The sequence below is a fragment of the Labeo rohita genome, chromosome 3 (genome assembly GCF_022985175.1).
Source record: "Labeo rohita strain BAU-BD-2019 chromosome 3, IGBB_LRoh.1.0, whole genome shotgun sequence".
NCBI classification, from domain to species: domain Eukaryota; kingdom Metazoa; phylum Chordata; class Actinopteri; order Cypriniformes; family Cyprinidae; genus Labeo; species Labeo rohita.
Genome location: NC_066871.1, coordinates 29,880,958 through 29,907,572, shown reverse-complemented (window position 1 = coordinate 29,907,572; position 26,615 = coordinate 29,880,958). Strand labels below are relative to the sequence as shown.

The 26,615-nt window shown below is 34.7% G+C and overlaps 2 protein-coding genes across 2 annotated transcripts; one reads left to right on the top strand and one right to left on the bottom strand.

The window, feature by feature from the left end:
* Positions 1 to 1,469: 1,469 nt before the first annotated feature.
* On the bottom strand, positions 1,470 to 11,308 carry st13 (ST13 Hsp70 interacting protein). Its single transcript, XM_051106870.1, has 13 exons — positions 11,172 to 11,308; positions 10,729 to 10,880; positions 10,413 to 10,464; positions 8,786 to 8,876; positions 7,788 to 7,861; positions 5,620 to 5,686; positions 5,416 to 5,500; positions 5,223 to 5,333; positions 5,015 to 5,117; positions 4,300 to 4,416; positions 4,157 to 4,214; positions 3,917 to 4,008; positions 1,470 to 2,457 (listed from the first exon to the last, which is right to left on the bottom strand). Exons 2-13 carry the CDS (start codon positions 10,836 to 10,838, stop codon positions 2,326 to 2,328), a joined length of 1,092 nt encoding a protein of 363 aa, XP_050962827.1. The 5' UTR covers positions 10,839 to 10,880; positions 11,172 to 11,308; the 3' UTR covers positions 1,470 to 2,325.
* Positions 11,309 to 12,628: 1,320 nt separating this feature from the next.
* Positions 12,629 to 26,358, top strand: xpnpep3 (X-prolyl aminopeptidase 3, mitochondrial). The gene is made up of 10 exons (XM_051106867.1): positions 12,629 to 12,905; positions 14,723 to 14,845; positions 15,411 to 15,824; positions 15,911 to 16,095; positions 16,257 to 16,319; positions 16,616 to 16,729; positions 18,932 to 19,017; positions 19,119 to 19,302; positions 22,514 to 22,634; positions 25,542 to 26,358. Exons 1-10 carry the CDS (start codon positions 12,836 to 12,838, stop codon positions 25,712 to 25,714), a joined length of 1,533 nt encoding a protein of 510 aa, XP_050962824.1. The 5' UTR covers positions 12,629 to 12,835; the 3' UTR covers positions 25,715 to 26,358.
* Positions 26,359 to 26,615: the final 257 nt, after the last annotated feature.

The following is a 26,615-nucleotide window of genomic DNA, read 5'->3' as shown; positions in this document are numbered from 1 at the left end:
AATGCATGTTATTTTTTATTTAGCACTGTCCTAAGTAAGATATTTTACATAAAAGATGTTTACATATAGTCCACAAGACTCAAATACAACTATTAAAAAAGGTTTAAAAACATTTACTGATGCATCAGAAGGAAAAGAGATGTATTAAGAGCTGGAGGTGAATTTTTTTTTTTGTAATTTGAAGATGAAAGTAAATTGTACTTTATGGGAACTGTCTTCTGGGAAACATGCAAGTATCTTCCGTTGCTTCCGAAGGGCAGTACTAAGTGGAATTTGGACATCATCATCCTGTTCAAAAGTTTTCAACCCCTGGCTTGTAATGCATAGTGTTTCCTTCTGGAGCAGCAGTGAATGTTTGAACCTTTTTTGATAGTTGTGTTTGAGTCCCCGAATTGTCCTCGGTGTGAAAAGATGGATCTCAAAATCATACAGTCACTGCTGGAATTCAAATATGCAAAAGATGCTGGAAAACTGAAGAATCTGCAGGACCTGGAGGATTTTTGTGCTCAGTTTAACTGTTAAGAACAAACAAGGGACTCACAAAAAAAAACAAACATCATCATCCAGGTAACCACACAATGTATTAAGAACCAAGGTCTTTGTCTTGTGGACTATATGCAAACATCTTTTATGTAAAATGTCTTACTTAGGACAGTATATGCATTTTGTATGATCTCTCTTATTTTCTTAAAATTATTCACACAGATACTGCAAGGGGTTCCCAAATTTTCACATACCACTGTAGCATATATAATAACCCATAGCAGATCCATACAAGTGGAGCTGGGGAGGTGGAGGGTTTCGGAGGAACTCTGAAAGCATCCTGCGAAATGCTCTAGTGATTACTAACCAGCCATTTAAATGTAAAGCAGCAAGCTCATTGGCTGCGTATGTAAGCAACATGCACCAATCAGCTTGTACCAAGTATTTTAACGCGGTGAATATCAACAGCCTGCGCCATCTAGAGTTTCATGACAGAATTTGGCATCTATAATGTATTTGAATTCTATTCCAACACAACTCAAATATTTCTGTGCAGTTGCTTACTTGAAAGCTTTATGTAAGAGACTTAAGAAACCCTATCATTTCATCTCTTGAGTTAAAATCAGTTAATGTGGAGAGAATTCTAAGGTTAGGAGTTTGATCTAAACAATTGTAATGAAGAAACCTGGTGCTAGGTCAGTTCGCAGAAGAGACAAATGTATTTTACTGTACCTGTACTGTATATATTACATATAAACGGTACTGGACTCTTACTAGTCAATTAAACACAAAAGAAGATAGTTGTCAATGGCTACTGTCAACTGTTTAGTTATCCACATTCTTCAAAATATTTTCTGTGTTCAGCATAAAAAAAGATACAGGTTTGGAACAACCTGAGGGCAAATAAAGGATGACATGACTCCTTTTTGGGTGAACTATCACTTCAGGTCAAATAAAATTTCAATGCCATAAAAAAAACAGACATCTTATATTTGCAACAACCAACATGTTTATTGAATTAAATCATGAAAACCATACAAGATGCAAATTTGTCACAATAAGAAATTTGTTCATAAATGAATTTTCACCATTTTTGCATTTATGAGAGACAGAAAACAATGTTAGGTTACACTGAGGATGAGATCAAATTGAAAAATAAAAGAACTAAAGAAAAAAACATGAATCAAAAACCTTTAAAAGGAACACCCATGAAGTCTAAACAGGAAGTGACTGACTGATTGCTTTGGAGCGGGAATATATATTTATATGTATTCATATAATCTAGACCCCGTTTTGATCCTGATCCCGCTGGGTAAGACCACAAACATAAGCTATGTAGCACACTAAATGGATGAAAGTGATTATAATTAGATGTAATCCCTGGAATGGTTGGCTGCTGAATGGACACGTTTATTAAATCCAGTTTGTCGATGCAGCAACTGTCAGCTAGAATAAACTCTCAAATCCACAAGCCCTGATATTCTGAAGAAGAGACCAGGATATTAAGTGCTAAATGTGTTAGCCTCAGTGAAGCCCACAATATAGTTTGTCCCCAACAAAATGTTAAAGGAATAAACCCAATTCTTATTTTTCATGCGTCATTCAAGCGAGTCCCCCCCCACCCCCCAAAAAAGCGGCACATCTCTCATCTCGCACCTCTGGTCTTGTTCCGATACTCTTTCATAGTTTCTTCTGCTTTCATCAGCACAGTCCAGACTCATCTAAATTCAGTATCTCTAGCGGCTCATAAGCTAAGTGCTGTCTGTAATTTATGGCAAGAAACCGAGTAAGAAAAAGCTACAGCAGAGTATTGGAACGGGACATGAGCTCTTTTGGCCCTTTTTAGGGCTGCTGGCCGCCAAACTTGGAGCTGAGTTTGTTGATCAGGGCCATGATTTTGGGGTTGCTCTGGTACTTGGAGATGTTAGCGGGGTTCTGCGCCACATCCTGAAATGCTGCCATCACCTCTGGGTCCTGGAAATTGACATTTATGAACATGGTTTAATACCATAGCCCAATTATAGGTTTGTAAACATTCGGGATGTGCGCGCATCATGGTTGCAGTAAACCCCGGAGAGACAGCTTTTACAGCTGGAGAATTACATGAATATGGCACAAAATAGTTACACTTAAAAAGATTATAGATTATATTGATTAAATGTTATTTTCAAAATGTTCTGCGCATATTACAAGAGCTTGTCACCCAGTGATAAGCGCTGATATTCAATGAAATTGACGTTAGTGGGACAGTCTTGCAGACCCAAAACTGTTTTTTTAGGTGACAGAAAATGACGGTTTTCAAGTGGCAGTCTATGGAGCCATGGAATAAAAGAATAAAAAAGGTAAACGTGATTATATATGTTTAAATTCTGACTTGCAATTCCAAGATTACAATTCTAATAAGGAAAAACAACTTGTCATTCTCTCTTTTCCCTTCGGCTCAGAATAGGAGTTTATGTCCCACACTTCTGGCTTTTTTTTCCCATCAGAATTGACAAACTCACTATTTTTGAGTTAAACTGAGTTATAAAGTCCGAATTACGAGATACAAACTTGAAAAAAGTCAGAATTGTGAGATACAATACATTTTATGTAAAAATGTTAATAGTGATAAATTTAAATAGTATTTCATGCTGTAACTGTAGGGCTATTACAATACGTCCCCTATGAACAGCATACGTGAATATTATGTAGACCTATTGTTCAAATCAAATTTATGCTTTAAACGTAGAGTAATCACACTTAGTGTCCATAGTGTCGCTTAAACGTACATACTATGGATGAAACTGCTGCGTTTAGCTTCAAATGGCATCTTTGATGACAGTATTCTATAAAAAATTATTTGCATTATGATTCTGACATTTTTTTCTTATATCATGGATTTTTTTCCACTTGTCACCAGTTTTTTCCTGCAACCGCTATGTGCGTGCAGCTGCAAGTGACTTAACTGTGACGTCTACTCCAAATTGGTCCATATGGTTGCTAAGTAACCCACATAACCCAAAATAGGATCAATAGTAATAGCGATTAAAGGGTTAGTTCACCCAAAAATGAAAATTTTGTGATTAATTACTCACTTGTGATACTCTCGTGAACGGGTGACGAAGTCTAAAGCTGAAGACTGAATAAAGTTGTTGTTTCTGTTTTCTTTGTGCACAAAAAGTATTCTCGGAGCTCCAAAAAATTACAGTTGAACCACTGACGTCACATTGACTATTTAAATGATGTCCTCACTATCTTTCCAGGCCTTGAAAGCTCAGAAAGCTCTTGGATTTTATCTTAATTTGTGTTGTGAAGATGAATGAAGGTCTTACAGGTTTGGAATGACATGAGGGTGAGTAATTGATGTCACAATTTTCATTTTTGGGTGAACTATCCATTTATCTCTGTTTAAATGCACTGTCCTGGTGCTCAGCAGTATGTTTAACTTTACCTGCATGGCCATGAGAACCTCTGGGTCATTAAATAGCTCGTTAAGTCCTGGCATTCCAAACGGAGGAGCTCCACCCGGGAAACCAGCACCTCCTGTATGATCACAATAAACATTAACATCAATTATACAATTTCAAACAACAAAAAACTGTTCATCTTTAATGTTTGCAGTAATCTCTCTTAAAGTTTGATAGATCAATATGGCTTATTATATACATATATAATATTTAATAGTAGATACCCGGGAATCCTGGGAATCCTCCACGTGCCCCTCCGGCCTGTTGTCTGGTTTCCTCTTCCTGTACACACAGATGCACATTAAAAGGACTGACTGTGCAGAAAATTCTGACTCATTGGCTTGATGCAAATCAATGGATTTCTTACCCTCTGTGCTCTCTCGTGCTCCTCCCTCGCTTTCTTCACTCGTTCTTGCCGTGCTCTGATCTCTCGTTCTTCACGTTTGCGCTCGTATTTGCGCCGGTGTTCAATGATTTTGTTGGCCTGCGAGGGAGAGGTGGGATCGCATGAGACACAATACGTTTCTGCACACTCTGTTCACTTTTGCTATTTTTGTCAAATGTACTCAAGCTTACATAACCATTATTACATTATTAATCCTACATTTTGAATATACACAACTGTTTAAAATTTCGTCGGTGGAATATATCACAACTGGCAGTAAAGACATTTATGTTACAAAGTATTATTTCAAATAAATGCTGTTCTTTTGAACTTTCCATTTATCAAAGAATCCTGAAAAAAAAAGATAAAATATAATCAAATAGAAAGCTTTTATTTTAAATAGTAAAGATATTTCAAAATTGTACTGTTTTTGCTGTACTTTGGATTACACGATGCAGACTTGGTCAGCAGAAGAGACGATTAAAAACATTAAAAATCTTACTGTTCAAAAACTTTTGACTGGCAGTGTAAACTTAAAATTGAAACTACTAGTACCAATATATTATTTAATTAAATTACATCCTTCAAGAAGGTTCTCCAAATGGCAAATTGACACAACTGTTCTCCAGAAAAAAATAACTACATCAGCTCATACGTTTTTGTGTAAGGCTCATAGACAAAAGTTCAGCACAGATACCTTTGGTTGAACTTCTTTTAGCATGGCACTGGCCTCATCATCATAGTCTAGCTTACAGGCCATTGCCAAGTCTCGAGCGGACTCCTCCCAGTGGCCAAGCAACCTGTAAGTACAAGAGATCTTTATCAGCAGCAAAGCACGGAACGCAACACAAGTGTCAAGACAGAAATCAGACCTCTTCCATGAAAATCTAGCTGTGGCGTGTTACCTGTGTGCCTTCCCCCTCCATTTATAAGGCTGGGCTGAGTCTGGATTGATGCTGATGGCTCGGTCACAGTCTCTGATGGCAGCGTTGGGTTTCTGCATTTTCACATATACGCTGAAACACACAACCAGACAGAGGGAATCAACAGCCAAAGCAAACCAGGTTGCTAAAAACCATTGTAGGGGTTGGTTGATACCTGGCTCTTTTGGCATACAGAATGGCCAGTTTCGGGTTGAGTTTGATGGCCTCAGTGAAGAGGTCTAGAGCTTTCTGTAGATCGCCTGAAAAGTTGACATGTGTTGTTGAACCCTATTATTTTATTATGAATTATTACTACAACTATGGAAACTTGTGACTACATTATTACAGATTTCATCATTTCAAGTAAGAGGCAGCTCACCGTCTCCCAACACCCCAATAGCCTCGCTCTTCTTCTCATTGGCCTGGTCCATCATCTCATCTGTGACCTGACATTAAAGAGAGCACTTTGTCATCCCCTTTGTATAATTTCACTTTTACACTCAAGGTGAGTAAAGTATCCAGATAAAATTTGTTACCCGTTCTCAAAGGGAAAGTGCACAAGCAATATTGCTTAAAAAAAGCTGCTTGGCAACACTGCTCTAAAAAGATGCCCCATGTCTCAGTAATTTAAAAAAAGCAACCCAACACCAAAGTAATGTCATCAGTAGATGTCTATGATGAATATGGGAACATTTACAACCTAACGTTGTTTAAACAGCTTGGCTGTTGATTTAAAGGAATCACGTTTAGTCAAATTATAATGTTAGTCAAGACTTTCTTAATGTCAAGTGGGCAGTTGTGGCTGAATGGTGGTGTAGCCCCCACTGCAGAACACAAGATCCACAAGGTGAGGTTGGATCCACACCTAGGGGTTGTAGATGGGTAGGTTTAGAGGTGGAGATGGGTGGGTTTAATGATCAGGGGGTGGAGACGGGTAGGTTTAGGCACATGTAAGGTGGGATGAGTTGGATCTGGATCCAACCTCGCCCCCTGGATCCTGTGTTCTGCAGTGAGGACCATCTCGAATGGTGTGAGAGTCAGACTTGTAACCCAAAAGGTCAGGGGTTCGAGTCTTGGTACTTAGCAGGGATAGTAGGTGTGGGGAGTGAAGTTGATACTAGTGATCAAAAGTCAGAGCCAGTCTGCAGATTTGAGTTGACAGAATTCATAGAAAATTGCATAGTGTATGGTGGTCACTAGCATCAACTCCATCCAGTCCATTCCAATCCAGTCAACATTATCAAACATGCTTGATATTTTAAGCCAGAACGGCTTTTCAAGACTGGTAATGTATAATCCTCAGTTTGTATGACATATGATGCACAGGTTTTTTTTCCATATCGACTTACAAAGTCGGCAAGTATATGATACCAAAGTCCCTTTAAGGCAAGTCATTTCACTCTGCGGCCATCTTTGGAACACCTCTCGGGCATGCAAGTGCAGCTCTGATCTCTTGGAATGGGGAAACATCAAATTCTTCAGAACTGTTTGCCAAGCTTATGATTAAATTTCATATTGAAATTACCAATGAAATCTGTTCAGGGTGTTTGATCTTCTTTGGATGTTCATGTTGCAAAGACTGGGTCGGAACTTCTGCAGTGATGTAGGATGATTTTAAAATGATTTCGCTTGATAAAACACTTCTTCCTTGGCTGGGATCGTTTACAACAGCATTTGGGATCGTTTGAAGCTGAATTTAAACTGCCTTTTGGAAGTTCAAAGTCGGGGCACCGTATCAGTCCATTATAAAGAGAAAAATCCTGAAATGTTTTCCTCAAAAAACATCATTTCTTTACGACTGAAGAAAGAAAGACATGAACATCTTGGATGACAAGTGGTTGAGTAAATTATCTGTAAATTTTTGTTCTGGAAGTGAACTTCTGCTTTAACTTTATGCGTCAGTAAGAACTTTGTTTACAAACAGCACAATTAGACCCAAGATTTTCAGAAAGATTGAAACTAAAAGCCTTTGCTGTACCAGATATATTGGATATATTGTCGCACCACACAAGTGTAAGTAACTGTTTTTATTGCGTGATCACTATTGCTTTGACTTATTACAGATCGTTTAATACACATTTTTATGTGTTCTTAATCTAAATCAGAGCAGCATCTGTGCATCTATGAAGGATGTAGGCTGTCAAACACACACAAGTGTTAGCCAATCAAAGCAGTGGGTGTTTAAATCTGAGTCTACAATCCACTACACCTATTCAAACACAGCGTTTTGATGAGGGGGGTCAAAACAGGACAGAAAATTGCCTGTTACTTCTAAATTATGTTTTTTGATGTAAAAATCTTGAATAACAGTATAAGTGGACCTCAGAGAACAGTACAAAAATATGTAATGTCAAGTCAAATCTGTTCAGATTTTAAAAGTTTATAGTGTATTCCAGCCTTTAGCTTCAATTAATGATGTTTTTAGGCTCAGGAGGAAGTTTTGAGTTCTGTGCACTGCAGTATGTTTTTACAGTACAACTGCCTCTTATCTCAACAGATTATGGTAATTTTTTAAGCTTCCTGACATTGTGCATTCATTGCATTTACCTCCAGGTTCTCATAATCGCCCATCTCCTGAGGATCATCTGTGTCAGGCTCAATCACTCCTTCATTGTCAATTTCTAGAGAAATGAATGCCAGATAACGTTCATATAACCGCTTAAGTAGACAACAGCAAATAATTAACTCACCAAATAAAAATGAGATTAAAAATTGACTGTGCAGAGTCAAGCTTTACTGGCCTGTTAGCTGGCAGCATTCTTAGGAATTGCAACATAATATACACACTACAGCAGTCAATAAGAGTTTTTTTTTTTAAATCAATCCTTTTATTTAGCAAGAATGCATTAAATTGATTGAAAGTGACCGTAAAGACATTTATTGTGTTCTCAAAGATTTCCTTATAAAACAACTGCTGTTCTTTTAAACTTTCTATGCATCAAAGGACCCCGAAAAAAAATGCATCAACTTTTTGATAAAAAAATATTAAGCAGCACAACTGTTTTCAACAGCAAATCAGCATATTAGAGTGATTTCTGAAGGATCATGTAAGACTGAAGACTGGAGTAATGATGCTAAAAATTCAGCTTTGCATCACAGGAATAAATTACATTTTTAAATACTTCATAAAGTACTTCTTTAAATGTATAGCGATTTTAATGAGGTTCAAATGGCTACCAACAAAACATAAGTGACTATTGCGCCTTTTAACAGCTTCTTTAACTTCAGAAGTTTAGGCTTCTTTTTTACCTCTACAGTTAAAATACTTCAATGTGGCTTTAAAGGTTAATTTTAGAGCTTCATATCAAATGCTGTTGGCATCCGTTTCATTGTCTACTGATTGCCCTAGTTTGAATATCAAAAACGAAACTGATGTTGCACATTGCCATAGAGCAAGAAACCGTGAGCAAGGTGACATCAGCTGGAAGTTTAGAGAAAGTTCAGAGCCATTACCAATCCACAAAAAAGGCCAGAGCAATGGCATGTCAAGATAGCATATGAGGAGCAAACAAAAGATATTAAAGAAGATATTAGTGTCAACATACCTAATTCACTCTCTTCGCTCTCAGATGGCGGGGCAGGTTCGGGTTCTGGCGCTGGCGCTGCTTTGTGGGCCCCATCACATGGACAACTTCCCTACAGACAAAGGAAATACACAGCAGCATTCTTTAGAAAATTTCATAAAACAGCCCTGCCACAGTTGTAGATCACGTACAGTAGCATGAATCTAAAGAAGTGACATTTCAGAGCCGTTCACCGTTTCATTTGAGAAAAACTACAGACTAAATCTCAAAGATCTTCACAACAAACCAACAAAACTGGAAGAAATTATGACAGAAATATATTACCATTGTATACTAAAACCTAAATTCTTAAAGTAAAAATGTTATCTTTTCATCCACATTTTAATTTATGTAGTCGTTTGGTCTTATTTGACAAAAAATAAAAATTAAATGTTTTGTTGCAAATTACATAATATTTTTATATGATTACATTTAAAAAAGTAATTTAATTATTAGAGTTTTATAAATGAATTACATTAGACAAATAATAATAATTAATAATAAAGAAGTATTACTCATAAAACACAAAATTAAGAAAAAAATTAATTGGAAAATACAATAAATAATATAATATATCATACAAAGATTTTTTTCATCCACATCTAAATAAAATGGAAAATACAGTGAATTATATAATGTATCTAAATCACACAAAGATATTTTTTTAAATGCAGTTCTGGTTTGTTTTATTTGAAAAAAAAAAAAAATAAATAAATGCTTTGCTGCAAATTACATGATATTTTCATTTGATAAGATTTTAAAATATTGATGTAATTATTTATTTTATCAATTAACTACATTAGACAAATAAAAATAATAAACATGTATGAAATCATAAAACACAAAATCCAGAAAAAAAGAAGAAGAAAAAAAAAAAAATGGGAAAAGACAGTAAATTATAATATTAAATATATATATATATATATATATATGCATGCAAATTATGTGATATTTTAATTTGATTACATTTTTAAATACTGGTTTAATTAGTTTTATTTTAAATAATTTTATTTTAAATAAATAATCAAATAATTACAATAGACAAATAATAATAACAATAATTGTATATATATATATAAAATCATAAAACTATATAATAATATTTTGTTGCAAATTACATGATGTTTTCATTTAATTAAATTTTAAAATATTTATTTTAAAAATTAATTAGACTAATAATAATAATAAATAAATAAATAAATAAATATGTATTAAATCATACAACAGAACTCTATACAAAATAGAAAAAAATAGAAAAATACAGTAAATTATATAATATATATAAATCACACAAATATATTTCTCATCCACATTTTAATTAATGCAGTTTTGTTTTGTCTTTTGACAAGAAAAAAAAAAGAAAAGCTTTTTTGCAAATTACATGATATTTTCATTTGATTACAGTTTAAAATATGTATGTATATATTAAAAGGTAACCTGGAAATTATTTGAGAACAAGCTAGTTGTTTAATTTTACTCTCAAGATCTAAAGAACATGTGGAAAGCATTTCCTTCCCTATTAATGGTAAATGTCACAAATATAGTGTTGTGTGTGTGTATGTCCAGTAAAAAAAAAAAAAAAAAAAAAATACTTGATTTGTTTTCCTACCTTGCATGATGAGCTGTCATTTGTTGTTGGTGATGGTATATTTGCTCCCATTCTATAATAAAGTACCATATTTGCATTATATATTTGTCAAACAGGGATGTTTTATGTATCTGTGTGCTCCATTGAAAAGTGAAACCTAGAACTTTCTGGGAGCCACATGTCACGCTGGATGTGGGTGTGACTGCTCACACAAGCACTAAACTTTGGCATAGAAACCTACATTAACATTCATAGTTTACCATTATCACAATGGAAAACATAACATATGGAATCAATGCAAAATACAAAACTACAAACGACAAAAACACGCACTGACCCCTGCAGCCATGTCTTAAAGAAGCCCATCTCAGGCAGATGCAGCACAGATGGATTTTCTTTGCACATCTGCACAAAGGCCTTTAACTCCGACACTTTCCGTGGATCCATGTTCCACAACACGACCCGAACTCAAGCAGAGAAAACAAGGTGCTGGAAGACAAGGAAACGTGTGTTATTATTCCTGTCATAGGACGTGTGCTACCACAGCGCGGGCTTAATAAATAATGCAAGGCCAAACCCGCTAAGGAACTGTGTAATGCAACAGGGCAGTAAATAACCAGCAATTAGTGGTGTACGGGATTAACGCACACGCTGCATAGAAGCTTCTGGAATGACGCGCGACGAAGCGCAGCGTGTTAAATCAGCGTGGTGTTTTAATTTTTCTTTTATTCGACTGTCTCAATAAATGTTCATTGAAAAAATAAAACATTATTGCTGTACCTGAAAGAGCAAAGTCCCTAAAACGCGCTTCCCCAGCAGCGATTTGAGGGTCGCGAGATCGAACTCGCTCTACACGCGCGAGGCAGTGAACGCGAGACTGCGAATTTTGCGCAGGCGGGAATTAAACCACTCACTACTATGACAAAACCAAAACAACAGGGGTCCTCTGACATAGGCTTCATTTTGGAGTAAAGTGCAGAACATGTCCAAGATCCACTTTTTTTGTTGTTTTGTTTTTAGAACAACGAACATACAAGGACAATTTCCTATAAATTACATCAAAATAAATAAATAAATAAATAAACAGAGAAAGCCATAAGAAAATCACGTCAATAAACAAGTACAAATAGTTACAAAGTATTAAAATAACAGATTTAAGAATAAATCTATATTTAAGAATAGAAAAAAATAATTTACAGGTTTTTTTCCGCTTTGTTATGTCTTGTTTATTTTAACATATACAGGTAGTGGCCTATTTCTGTTTTAGAATAAGTATTTTTTTCGGCCCGTTTACATTTGCGAATAAAGAGTTTTCCATATATAATGAATAAAATCACAATCTACCAAATTTTGAAGTCAACCGTATACTCATAGAAAATAAATAAACATGAGGAAATATGATCTCTAGGCTTTAGAAAAGGCATTAAAAACAATGTTTATTAATTAATTATATTATGAACTTGATTAAATTCACTATATATATACATATGCATTTGCTAATCGCAATATAACAACTTTACCTTAATGTAAAACTAGGCAATACATTGTATTAATAAAACCTGTTAATTACACCTTTATTTTGCTTAGTTTTAATGTGCCTTTTCTTTTTTTTAAAAAATATGATCTCTGTAACTCTGAGGGGGAATGTATATGGTTTTTATATATCTTGTTTATTATGTTATTATGGAATTATCTTTATTTTTGACGTGCTTTTGTTTGGAAATTTGCTCGTTTATTAAAGAACATTGCCTCGATGTTGTACTGTTTTGTTTTCATAATTATGATATGTCCATTAAATAATTCCACAAAGTATACAGAAATCCATGTGAGAGCAAAAGGTTTTTTTTTTTTAAACCGCTAACACTATAACACAACAGAACAATGAAATTACAACAAAGAAAAATACAAAAATAATAAATCGTAAAAAATGTAAAAAGTTATGTTTGTTTCTTAAAATAGCATACAGTTTTTTCGATTTCTTATTTCTGGTTTATTTTAACGTATACGGGATACACCTATTTCTATTTAAAAATGAGCACAATTAGTTTCCCCCCACTTCTCTTACTGTTAGCACTTGTTGTATTCTTTCACTTGCAAGCAAAAAAAAAAACTATAAGGGTCCTCTATCATTCAGAGTCGCATTGTTACTGTCATAACAGAGCTGCCCAATCAGAGCGCTGGAACCGGTCTCATTCCACCAATAGGAGCTCAGAGTCTTACATGGGGCGTGACACTGTCACCTTCCACGAGATTATGGGTACAGTTGTGTGAGTTCGAGTGAAAACTTACATGTGCATTCTTCCTTCAGTATGTTACCTTTAGGTTAACAATTCGAAATCATTTCGATTTATGTTTTTTAATTCACACGGTTGTGCGAACTTATTCTACCTCATGTTGAAAGTGGACGGATCACACCTGATCAGAAATCTCGCGTGCTTCCGGCAATGTTACATTCCAGCAGCGGTTTACTGAGAGCCGCCGTGCAGTGCGTTACTCGCTCTCACTGGAGTCCAGGTATTGGATTACAGTTATACTTACTTGTTTGCAGATCTGTCATTCACCGCAATGTATTATTATTATTATCATTTTAACCTCATAGACAGGTAGAAAAAACATGGCAGGAACCTGGAACCTGCTGATGTGTGTAAAGACAAGGATTGTGCCCAAGCTGTGTCTTTTTCCATATCCAAAAGCAAATTTAATATGTTGTTTATGATTAGGCACTGATGAATAAATTGCATTGGAAATTACCAGTCACCGTCCTGACCTCATCATGTATATGATGCAATTTATTATCTCTGAGCCTCTGTATATTCTAAGCATTATGTAAGTGCAATATATAATATTGTCTAAATTAACATGCATTAGTTAACATTAAATACTGTTGCATTTTAACTGGTGCATCAGTACCGGTTACTCCAAAGAAAACAAGATTTGTAATCTTTTTTTTTTTTTTTATAGTAGAAGTATAGTAACTAGTAATTCGCTTTGGAAGCAACTATCTTTTTTGATGCTGATGCTAAGTAGAAGTGAAGGATGTGCATCACTCATTTTTACCTCATGTGTCATATAAAGAAATCTCTTAAAGATTCAGTCTGTTCCAGATGGATACAATCAGGTTTCACCCTACTGTTGTCTACTTGAATATCAAGTTTCACTCAGATGTGGACTGAAACAGACATTTATGATGTTACAAAAGATTTCTGTTGCGAATAAATGTCATTCTATTGAACTTCGTCAAAGAATCCTGAAAAGAAAATTGACCAGTTTCCACAAAAACTATAGGCAGCATAAATGTTTTCAATATTGATAATAATAATAAATTTTTTCTGATCAGCAACGCATATTAGTATGATATGTGACATTGAAGCCTGTTTCCACCACTGAATCAAAAATAAAGTTTTCATGTCACAATTCTGACTTTTTCTCAAAATTGCATGGTAGAAACTTGCAATTCTGACTTTTTTTCTCAGTATTGTGTGACATAAACGTACAACTGTGAAAAATAAAGGTAGAATTGCAAGATAAAAACTCGCAATTTTTTTTCTTGCAAATGCGAGTTTGTGTCTCACAATTCTGACTTTTTTCTTGCAATTGCGAGTTTATGTCTCTTCTGACTCTTTTTTTTTTTTTTTTTTTTTTCAAAATTCTGACATTTTTTCTCAGAATTGCAAGTTTGTATCTCACAATTCTGACTTCGTAACAAAATTGCAAGTTAAGTCAGAATTGTGAGATATAAAGTTATAAAGTCCAGGTTTGAGGGGAAAAAGAATTCCCTGTTTATATCGCACAGTTCTGACTTTATTACAGAATTGCAACTTTATTTCTCAGAATTGTCAGAACTAAAGTCAGAATTAAATAAAGTCAGAACTAAAATAGCTTGCAGTTCTGACCTTATAAGACAAGTTTATCTGACAAGTTTATATCACTCCTTTCTGAAAAAAAGAGTCATGTTGTGAGTTTATATTTCGCAATTCTGACTTTGTAGCTCACATTTGTGAGTTTATATCACATGATTCTGAGAAAAAAGTCAGAATTGCGAGATAAGCCTTTTTTAAATGTTTTTATTCAGTGGCGGAAATGGGCTTTCATAGACAACTGGAGTAACAAGGCAGAAAATTCAGCTTTGTCATCACAGGAATAAATCACATTTTAAAATATATTAAAAGAGAAAACTGTTATTTCACAAATTCTATTTCACAAAATGACTGTTTTTACCATGTTTTTGATTAAATAAATGACCCTAAACTTTTGAACTGTAGTGTACATCAAATTACAGAAGTGGAATGGGTTGCAAATACAGTTTACTGTAGCTTTGTTTTGTTTTACAGGGTTTGTATGGTGTCCATGCAGGAATGTGTCTGTGAAAACAGGAGGATGGAAAACCAAGAAAGTTCCTCAGAGATACCTGGGTCAGCCGAGCCCGTACACACACCCTCACCTCATCAGATATGGTGAGAGAAACAGAGATTTGTCTCCTTTTCATGTTGTTTTATTTGAAGTCAACATAAAATCAAAACTGACCCTTATGACTTTCACAGTGTATATTCTTGGTCTTATTGTGAACAACTGATTGTATACAAGATCATACATTTTGAAAAATTTTGGGTGATGTCACTCTGATGTCAGTTTATAGAGGAAAATAGCCATTTAGTCCGTGTTTTAGATAATACTAATGTAGATAATTAAAGGGATAGTTCACCCAAAAATGAAAGATCTGTCATGTGGTTCCAAACCCATAAGACCTTCGTTCATTTTCAGAACACAAATTAAGATGTTTTTGATGAAATCCAAAGGCTTTCTAACCCTGCACAGACAGCAATGCAACTGACACGTTCAAGACACAGAATTGTAGTAAGGACATTGTTAAAATAGTCCATGTGACATCAGTGGTTATGAAGCTACGAAAATACTTTCTGTGAGCAAAGAAAACAAAAACAGACACTTCATTTAACAATTTCTTCTCTTCCTTGGTGCTTGAGGTTGTTTAATAACCTTGCAAATGTCTTCCTCTCATAGGTGAGGTGACGCCAGGTCTCACCCAGACAGAGTTTGAGTTTCGCCGGCAGCGCTTGGCATCTCTGATCGAGATGCAAGCCGAGCGACTAACAGGTTCTGGAGCCTCTTCAAACTCCTCGCACATTGTCATCGTCCTATCGCATCCCATTCGCTACATGACCAATGACATCCCTTACCCATTCCACCAGAACCAGGACTTCCTGTACCTCACAGGAGTAATGGAGCCGGACAGCGCACTGGTGATGTATGGGTCGGGTAAGCCGGACCAGGCCGTGTTATTCGTCCCACGGCGAGACCCAGCACGAGAGCTCTGGGACGGTCCTCGCTCTGGGAAAGACGGGGCAGCTGCTTTAACGGGTCTAGAGCGGGTTCACAGCACAGAAGAGCTGGGTGTAGTGCTAAAATGCTTGAAAGGTAATAAACAGACATACTTTTTTGCATTTACATACATGCAAAGACTACATTTGCATTAGTATCTTACTCTTTTCTCTTTCTCTTAGGAGGAACTATATGGTACGACAGCTCTCAGCCTTGCCATCCACGGTTACACCAGGCTCATGTGCGCCCCCTGTTGGAAGGAGGACAGCTGACGAAGTCTCTCCGACCCCTCACTCATTCCCTCAGAGCCATTAAGAGCCCAGCAGAGGTCGCTCTGATGAAGGAGGCAGGACGGATCACTGCCCAGGTATTGAATCTCTAATAACAGTACCGTATGTTGTGGCAGATTACTTTAAAGGAAGGTTTGGGTGGCTTTGCTAGGATGAAGATGTTCATGTAAAGTCTGAGTTAGAAGGGAATCGATGAAGGTCAAACATGCATTATATTAAGCCATGCATTTATCTTCAGGCATTTAAGAAGACGATGGCCATGTCAAAAGGAGACATTGATGAGGCAGTTCTCTATGCAAAGGTGAGCAGAGGGACAGAGATTTTTGTTGTGTGTCAGAAAGTGTTAAGTATGTTTAAGCCTTTGAGAATTTTTTTGTAGCTCTGAAAATTGAGTTGTCATTGTTTGGCTGTTGGGTGATGAAGAGGTAATGGACCATCTGAGAGCTGAAAATGTACCTCAGAAACAAAGTGACGTCAGCAGGCTCTTGGAGAGTCACATTTTCATGTCCAGCCCACATACTAACATCTGTGTTTTCTTTCTTCCTTTCTGTTTCTCTTTCTTCTCTCCTCTGTTTCCCTTTTTGCTCTTCCGTATAGTTTGATTTTGAATGCCGTGCTCATGGCGCTAACTTCCTGGCATATCCGCCTGTGGTTGCTGGTGGAAACCGAGCCAACACACTTCATTACATCAATAACAATCAAATAGTGAAGGTGAAGTACCAAACACACTCATAATCATTACTGTTTTTTTTTTTCCTAAGCGAGTGAGTCTAGAACAGATTCATATGATATATATATATATGTATATATATATATATACACTACCAGTCAAAAGTTTTTGAACGGTAAGATTTTGAATGTTTTTAAAGAAATCTCTTCTGCTCACCAAGCCTACATTTATTTGATCCAAAATATAACAAAAGCAGTAATATTTAATTAAATAATAAAAAAAAATTACTATTTAAAATAACTGCTTTCTATTTGAATATATTTTAAAATGTCATTTATTCCTGTGATCAAAGCCACATTTTTAGCATCATTACTCCAGTCACATGATCCTTCAAAAATCATTCTAATATGCTGATTTGCGGATCAAGAAACATTCTTCTTCTTATTATTATTATTATCAATACATTTCATATCAAATACATTTTTTTTTAGATCCAAAGATCAGCATTGATCTCTGAAATATAAAACACTATACACTATGCTTGAAAATTCATGATGCTAAAAATTCAGCTGTGAAATCACAGGAATAAATTACATTTTAAAATATATTCTGATAGAAAAAAGTAATTTTAAATAGTAAAATATTTCAAACTTTTGCTGGTTTTGCTGTACTTTGGATAAAATAAATGCAGACATGGTGAGCAGAAGAGACTTAAAAAAAAAAAAAAAGAAAGAAACAAATACTCAAAATCTTAAGTTCAAAAACTTTTGACTGGTAGTGTAAGTAGGAGACTTGACATCTCTCTTTCCTGTTTATAAACCACATGTGTGTGTAAACTTTGTGTGCTGGTGATGCACCAAAATTTATTTATTCATTTATTTTTTGTATTTTCTGAGTTTTGACTGAAACAGAGACAATTAACTTGTTAAGTTAAAAAAAACTCTAGAGAGGTGCATTTTATTGAATATGTGCACCGTTTTACATATTCATTATATTTTCTTCTATTTTTTTGTTTATTTTTATTTAAAATTCTTTTTTTTAATTAAAGCCACCGTTTAAATGTATATGCTAACAACAAAATTAAAGTAGAAACACAGTTATTCTGTTATTAAAACAACAGAATTTTTATTTGACTTTTTAAAATCTGTGCTTTTTTGATGTATTAAATAGATTTGATCAATTAATTGATTATTAAATAAAATATATGTTTGTTTTCAGTTTCAGCTAAAAAAAAACTTTCAAGGAATAATTCACTTCCAGAATAAACATTTCCTGATCATTTACTCACCCCCATGTCATCCAAGATGTTCGTGCGTGTCTTTCTTCAGTTAAAAAGAGATTAAGGTTTTTGAGGAAAACATTCCAGGATTTTTCTCTGTATAATGGACTTCAATGGGGATCAGCAGGATGAAGGTTCAAATTGCAGTTTCAATGCAGCTTCAAAGAGTTCTACACGATCCCAGCAGAGGAATAAGGGTCTTATCTAGCAAAATGATGGGTCATTTTCTAAAAAAAATAAAATAAATTTATATTTTTAATATAGTTGGAAAGGTCATGTGTGGTTAGTTCTTCATTTGTGTACTTCAGTTCAAAAAGGTAGGGTTGGGTATATAATTTTCTCCTCCAACTTTAAAATCGTCCAACATTGTTGTTTTACCCTTTTTTTTGTAAAGGATGTTTGACTTTCTTTGCATGTTCGCTTTGTAAACACTGGGTCAGTACTTTCGCCTACATCACACGTGACCTTTCCAATGTGATTACATGCGTGAACTCCAGCTATTGCAAAACGAACATTTGTTGTTAAAAAATATATACATTTTTCTTTTCTTTCTTTCTTTTTAAAAAAGAAAATAGACAATCATTTTACTAGATAAGACCCTTATTCCTTGGCTGGCATCGTGTAGAGCCCTTTGAAGCTGCATTGAAACTTGGAAATTTGGACCTTCAACCCTTTGATCCCCATTGAAGTCCACTTTATGGAGAAAAATCCTGGAATGTTTTCCTCAAAAACCTTCATTTCTTTTTGACTGAAGACAAAAAAACCATAAACATCCTGGATGACATGTGAGTGAGTACATTTTTATTTTGGAAGTGAACTAATCCTTTAATTTTGTTTAATTTCAGTATATTTTGATGCATGCGTGTCACTTTTTACAAGGTAAATGTACAGTATACACAATAAAGACTGGGTGATATAGACAAAAATATCACAATATTGAACTAACTCGTTCTTCTTTTCTCAGGATGGAGAAATGGTCTTGTTGGATGGGGGCTGTGAATATTTCGGTTATGTGAGCGACATCACACGCACTTGGCCGGTGAATGGAGAGTAAGTCTGTTTTCAACAGGACTCTTATTGTCTGAGATGTAATGTAGCTTTAATTTCATGCTATTAGTAAGTGATCAATCAGCTCCGTGTGCCGCCTCCAGATTCAGTCCTGCTCAGAGAGAGCTGTATGAGGCCGTGCTGGAGGTGCAGTTGGCCTGTCTGTCTCAGTGCAACCCTGGCGTCAGTCTGGACTACATATACTCCACCATGCTCGCGCTATTGGCTCGGCAGCTCAAAGAGCTCAGGATCGTCCCACAAAGCACCAGTGATACAGACACATTGAAGGTACTCTAATTTGTTCCAAAAAGCATGCTTTTTAAAGGGGTAGATAACATATTCAAAAACAGAAGTTTTAAATTGTAATAATATTTTATGTACTTTTGCTCAAATAAATGCAGCCTTGGTGAGCATAAGAGACTTCTTTCAATAACCTTTAAAAAGCCTGTTTATTCATTTAATTGTCACAACTACATGTGAAGGATAAACACGAAGACGAAGGTCAGTGAAATCAAAAGTCTTTAATATATTCCAAACGAATAAATCCACAAGCAGGGCAGGAACACACGTACACATAGACGAGACCGGACGATAAACACTGAACTACGACCAACTTATAAGGACAGGTGATTACAAGACACAAGTGATACAAGGTTAACTCATAATGAAATAACGAGGGCAGGAACAGGAATACCATATATGGGCACAAGAGGGAAAAACCAATGCAAAGAATTCAGGTGTGTGACATTAATATCTGCATTAGTCTGCACTTTTTTTATTTCTGTGTAGACATATAAGCAGATGCTCATTGCATTATATCATCTATTACATCAGTGATGCCAGATGCAATTGATTCTTGCTTGTTTTCTAATTGATTGCAATTCTCCAAGAATATGTACAGGGTTTGTACAAGGTGCTTAAAATGTTTGAAGTGCTTGAATTGTTTTTTTTTTTTTTTTTTTCTCAAATTTAAGGCCTGGAAAGCCCTTTAAAATAGCAATGTTCCTGAAGAGGTACTTGTCATACTTTTTATTACATACATTTATTTGAGTTAATGTTCTAAAACTACCAAGCTAAGCGAGTAGTAGTACTGACAATTCGCTGAGAAATGGTAAAACGCTTTGATGAGAAAGATGCAAAAAGAGGAACAGATGAACTAGGGCTGTGATGATAACAGCATTACCGCAATACCACAGTAATGAGATGCCGATCGCGGTGTTGAAGTCATCACCGTCATCACCGCAATGCCTAGTGAGTGGTGTGATGGCAGGGATGGAGAAGGTATGGTCCGTACCTCGGTGGCTGGAGAGGGAGAAGAAGGAAGTGCACCATCTCCTCCTCCTCCAAAAAAAAAAAAAATATTGCCGACCTTCTTGGAAAGAGAAAAGCACAGTCCTCCAATCCGGTCCCAAAAAGAATGTGTGCAGACATTGAAGTTGCACTCGCAAGGTATTTGCAGGAGGAAGCCCTCGATATGCACTCTGCGTTCCCACTTTTGTCGAAGGTTGCCAGAAAATATATGACTATATATGCGCTGTGAGGACTCCATCGGGGCGTGCATGAATTCAGTGCAGCTGGCAACGTTTGCACTCCCTTAAGATCCTCGCTGAAACCAGACAAAATAAGTGAACATGTTGGTTTCATCCGGTGTTAAGCCACAACAATGGTTTCGTCACTTGCCCACCGCGGCACTGCCCCCACGGTCGTTTAGATTTTTTTTTTTATAGTAATAAAAATCATTTAGTTCAGTTAGAGTACAGACAGTACGATTTAAAACTGAACACGGCTGCTCAATGCATTATGCCGAACAACAGTCGCAGCACTGATCCACGGCAGGAGTCCGATTTAATTTATTACATGAGGAGAGTCGAACTGATGAGTGAGTTGAGAAAGGCAAGACATTGGCGAAATATTTCGTTTCGAAATGAAATACAAAAGTGCCTGTTTTAAAAAATATTTTGGATTTTGAAAGGCCTTGTGGACTGTTGCTGTTTATCTAAAAGGTGATTTTGGAAGCTCATTGGAAGAACATTCGTTTCTTACTTATTTGGGTTCCACCGTGTTTGCTGATTTTATAAAGTATTTTTTTTAATTAAACTTTGTGGAAGTTAATTGTTATTTTACATTAGGCCTATACCATCGTGTATTTTTATATCGTTTTGTTAATAAATTAATCATTCTATGTTTAATATAAGTGAGTTGAAGTACTGTTTTGTTGTTTGTACGCCGAATTGACGCTAGTTTGAAAGTGAAAGTAAAATGCGGGTTCGCAAATCATTTGACTTGGATCAGGACTTCGAATCGTGCATCGCGAATCATTTGATTTAGATTGGGACCTCGGAACGGGTTCGCAAATCATTTGACTTGGATCAATACTTCAAATCGCGCATCGCAAATTATTTGATTTAGATTGGGACTTTGGAGCCTGTATTGCAAATCATTTAATTTAGATCATAAGGGGTTCGAGAATCATTTCGCTAAATGAAAGATTCAAATCAAATGATTTCATGATTTGGAATTTGAAGTCCCAATCTAAATCAAATGATTCATGATACGCAAAGTTCCGATCTAAGTCTAATCTGCAATTAGTGCCCAGTGCTCCGAGTCCTGATCTGAAATGATGGTTCGTGAATTATTATTTAGATTGGGACTTTGGAGCGTGGATCATTTGTTTTGGGAGCAGTTTCCTTAATCTTTTTTTCAGATTTTTTTTTTCTTAAACAGTGGAAAACATCAAACTATTAAGGCAGTACAATTAATAAAAACAAAACAACGAAAGAAGAAAGAAAGGATACACAAATACAAATCCCTTAAGAAAATTAACCTATAGTAAAATGTTGTATACTTGTTTTTGCCATATTGTTTTATTAGGATATTTTTATTTCTCTATTTATCTTTTTTTAGAATTTGAAAGAGGAGGCGTTTGATAAGTGAGATCTATGACTGAAGTCATTGAAATTCAAAAAAGTAGTGCTTGAAAAGTCCTTGAAAGTTCTGGAATTTTATTTTACAGTATCCGTACAAATGTATGTACGTTTGAATATAGTGTATAATGTATCACTGGCTTTTCACGCCAACCTGAGATTCTGGTTCACAGTTGCTGAAACACCAGGAATTCGAGACATTCTTTATTTATTTAATTGAACTTCCCTAAATCTCTGTGGTCAGGAAATAGCTTTAAGTCTTTCTGTCCAATTTAAATGGCAAAGATCTGACCCACTTATAGCGTCTGTAAAGCACCACACTGCCATAAAAGCGCCATTTCGCTTAGTGCAGCGAGTTTATGAGGCCAACAAACGGACATGTTGGTCAGTTAAGCCTATGGCAGCCTGTGGCTGTGAAGATGTAGGTGTGCACTTATTTCACTTTAACTCTGTTTTTATGAGTGAGTTCCTCACATGCAGCTTTCACACACTGTAAAATGCATTATAATCACATTACAGTCGTTTTTCTTAATGGATGTCTGCCTGTCTCATTATTTTTTATTTTTTCCTCCCAGGCTGCTCGGCAGTTTTGCCCCCATCACGTGGGTCACTACCTGGGCATGGATGTTCATGACACTCCTGAGCTGTCCCGTTCACAACCGCTGCAACCTGGCATGGTGATCACAATAGAGCCAGGTGAAAATCACAATTAATGTTGCATGTGACTTATGTTTTAAAAAAGTTCTTCAGAGAATGTGCTCTAGCATTCAGTTATCAAAATGATTGTGTAAAGCTTAATCTCATGCTTTCATGAGTTTTAGGTTGATTCCCATGGACTTTATGATCAGATCAGCACCTCAAACCTAGATTTATCCATCCACTATAATCATTTACCGCTCAGTCTTTGCCCATTCTACTCTTTTCATTTAATTTGCTGGTATCAGATTTGGCATTTTCCTTGCATAAAGTAACCTTCATACCTCAAAACAACAACAGACTGAGACATGAGATTCTAGAAAATGTGTTTCTTTTGGCCATATTTAAAACCAAAATTAGACTTGAAAGTATGGTGACTTGCAAGAAATACAAGTGTACTCAATACTTCAGCAACTGTATTGTAATTTCCACAGATCATTGAGCAGCACAATCATTTTCAGCTGTGCTAATAATAAGAAAAGTTTCTGGGGTAGCAAATTTGAACATTAGAATGATTTCTTAAGAACAAGGTTGAGGTAACAGCGTTTTTTTTGTAACGACTGAAAATTATGCTTTTAAAAAGCAAATTAAAAAAGTACTAATAATTTAAATAAAAATAGAAAGCCATTTTCTCCTTTGCAGTTATTGTAAACTAAAAGAGTTTTTTTAACAAAACATCTTTGTTAAAATAAAGCTTAAATAAAATAAATCAAATATTAGATAACTAGATAAGTTGAAGTACTAAACATACTAAAACTAAAAGAAATATATATATATTTATATATATATAAAATAAAAAAATCAGAAGCACAACTAAATTGAAAATGAAAACTGAAAATACAAAAATAAATGCCAATACAAAGAATTAATAAATGCTATAATAGTATATAATACATACTAAAATTACACAGCTTCTTTCATATATATTACTGTAGTGTATATAACAAAATTCATAGTAATAAATTAACATCTGATTTTATTTTACAATAAATAATTTTTAATTTAGTCAGACAAAGAGATAAGTGGACTAGATGTACAAAGACTTGCATAAAACTAATAAAAAACTAATCAAAATGACAAAAGCACATTAAAATGATCAAAACTTAAATTAAACGAAAACCGAAAATACAAAAAATAGCACAAATTCAAAGTATTAATAAATGATGTAATAGTATATAATAAACACTGAAATTACACTGATTCTCTCAAAATTGTTATTTATTTGGCATATTACTGTAGTGTATATAACAGCATTCATAGTAATAAATTAACATGATTTTTACATTAAATAGTCTTAATTAGGTCAGATGGAAACCTAGAAGGACTAGATGTACAAATATCAATATCATAGCAATAAATTAACATTTTTTACATTCATTTTAATTAAGTGAGACAGAGAACTAGATGGACTAGATGTACAAAAACTAAAAACTTAAAAAAAAAAAACTAAACTAATAAAAAAAACTAATAAAAATGACAAAAGCACATAACAAAATGATCAAAAATTAAATAAAAATGAAAACTGAAAATACAAAAATAAATGCCAGTTCAAAGTATTAATAAATGCTGTAATAGTATACAACATATACTAAAATTACACTGATTCTCTCAAATAGTATTAATAATATGGCATATTACTGTAGTGTATAAACATAAAATTCATAGTAATTATTAACATGATATTTTTACATTAAACAATTTTAATTTAGTTGAACAAAGAACTAGATGGATTAGATGTACTAAAACTAAAACTAAAGACAAATAAAACAAATGAAAAACTAATAAAAATGAAAAGCACATAACATAACAAACTTAAATTTAAATGAAAACTGAAAATACAAAAATAAATGCTCATTTAAAGTATCAATAAATGCTAAAATAGTATATAATAAATACTAAAATTACACTGATTGTCTCATATAGTATTAATAATATGGCATATTACTGTAGTGTGTATACAACCAAATATTAATAGTAATAAATTAACATGATATTTTTACATTCATTTTAATTTAGTTAGACAAAATACAGTGACATGGTCCACATGTACAAAAACATATAATAACAAAATAATTAAAAAGCATGTAAAAATGACTAAAACTTAAATTAAAATGAAACTGAAAATATAAAAATAAATGCTAATTCAAAGTATTCATAAATGTTGTAATAGTATATAATAAAGACTAAAATTGCATTGATTTTCTCAAATAGTATTTATAATATGGTATATTACTGTAGTGTAGCACTGTAACAAAATTCATAGTACTATGAATTCATCATAAAATTAAGATATGATATTTTTACATTAAATCATTTTAATTTAGACAGATAAAGAAAATGCTGTGACTGGTCAAGAAAGAAAGAAACAGAAAGAAAGAAAGAAACTACAAAAATAAAAGCCAATTTCAATGTATCAACAGATACTATAATAGGACCTAAAATAGTAAATAGGATATATAAATATAATATAAAAATACTAAACACTGATTCTCTGCATATTACTGCAGTGCATATGGCAAATAAAATGCATAGTAAACATATAACATATTTTTAAATAAACCAATGCTGATTCAGTCAGTTAGCCTAAATACAAAATACAGTGGCTGGACTAGTTGAATTAAAATTGGACAGAGACATCAGTCATCTGAATGCACGTTGCAACACGCTGCACCAGGCACTTGAGGTGTAGACAGATTTGTTGATTACAATCAGAGTGATGTAGTCTTGCTTTTCACTTTGAGTCCCAAAAAGAGATGTTTTGAAAACTGCACTTGCATATGGATAATAACACTGATAAACCACAGGCCTGTATCTTCAATGCACTGTAATACCCGTTGGGCATTGGCATGTTGGTCAAAGTAGTATTCTAAACCCTCTAAACTCTCATCTCTCGCTCCCTTCACCCAGGACTGTACATCAGCGAGGACGACAGCTCGTGTCCACAGCGATTCCGGGGTCTTGGTGTGCGAATCGAAGACGACGTGGTGATCCGAGAACACGGGGGACCCCTCATCCTATCTGCAAACACCCCAAAAACCATCACTGAGGTGGAGAGAGCTTGCGCAAATGGAGAGGACTGAACGGAAAGCATAAAACAGAAAGTTGTTCTAGAACGAGTCTGTTTCTCTTGTGTTTTAACACCTCCGCTGGTAGGGTTTTCTGTAATGGTGAACTCAGGCGGTTTGGATCTCACAGAACTTGCTCCAGTTATGTATTAAATCTGGAGGATTAAGAGCTGGACGTGTCTGGACAGCACGCAACGTCTCCCTGATAGCCAGGTTACTCCTACGCTAGGTAAATGGTTGTGTTGTGTCGTGTTTTGTATTTGACCTGCACAACTACAGCCTGAGAAAAAAGGTACAAAAACTGTTACTGGGGCACTACCCTTTTAAAAGGTAAACATCTGCACCTTATTTACCCCTAATAGGTTCAAGTATCTTAAAGGTACAGATTAAGACCTAAATGGTACATATTTGTATCTTTTGAAAAGGTACCACCACAGTGACAGCTTTTGTACCTTTTTGTCTGAGAGTCTGAGATCTAGGATGAGGGTTTATAGGAGACTACAGATGAGTTCAGATGGACTCATCTATGGTTTATTATGGTAAGTAATTTATGTTTGTGAGACAATGGTTTCACTGCGAGAGGTTCTATTTGCGTTTGAGAATGTTTTTATTGTCATAATTGTTTTCTTACTGTTGTCAAAATAAACGTCTAATCCTGATTTTGTTGCTGTAGTTTGTAAGAGCACTGCTTTTTTTCTAAACCACATAATTATTCACTAAACTGATTTTTTTTTTTTTTTTTTAAAAATTCACAAGTTTGTTTTAATTCAGTGCATATTCCAAGTACATTTAAAACTTTTAATGACTCAGGAATGCACAAATTATCTGATGTAGCAAATAGGTTACACTAACGTATACTAAACTGCTTATTTTTAAAGGAATAGTTCACCCAAAAATGAAAATTCTATCATTAATT

Excerpts from the sequence above, each read along its gene's own strand:
- st13 (XM_051106870.1), bottom strand. The coding sequence starts at position 10,838 with ATGGATCCACGGAAAGTGTCGGAGTTAAAGGCCTTTGTGCAGATGTGC. Across the intron at positions 5,334-5,415 it reads CTGTATGCCAAAAGAGCCAG|CGTATATGTGAAAATGCAGA; the intron begins GTATCAACCAAC and ends TGTGTGTTTCAG. Across the intron at positions 4,215-4,299 it reads AGCACGAGAGAGCACAGAGG|GAAGAGGAAACCAGACAACA; the intron begins GTAAGAAATCCA and ends CTGTGTGTACAG.
- xpnpep3 (XM_051106867.1), top strand. The coding sequence starts at position 12,836 with ATGTTACATTCCAGCAGCGGTTTACTGAGAGCCGCCGTGCAGTGCGTT. Across the intron at positions 16,730-18,931 it reads ATAACAATCAAATAGTGAAG|GATGGAGAAATGGTCTTGTT; the intron begins GTGAAGTACCAA and ends TTCTTTTCTCAG. Across the intron at positions 19,303-22,513 it reads GTGATACAGACACATTGAAG|GCTGCTCGGCAGTTTTGCCC; the intron begins GTACTCTAATTT and ends TTTTCCTCCCAG.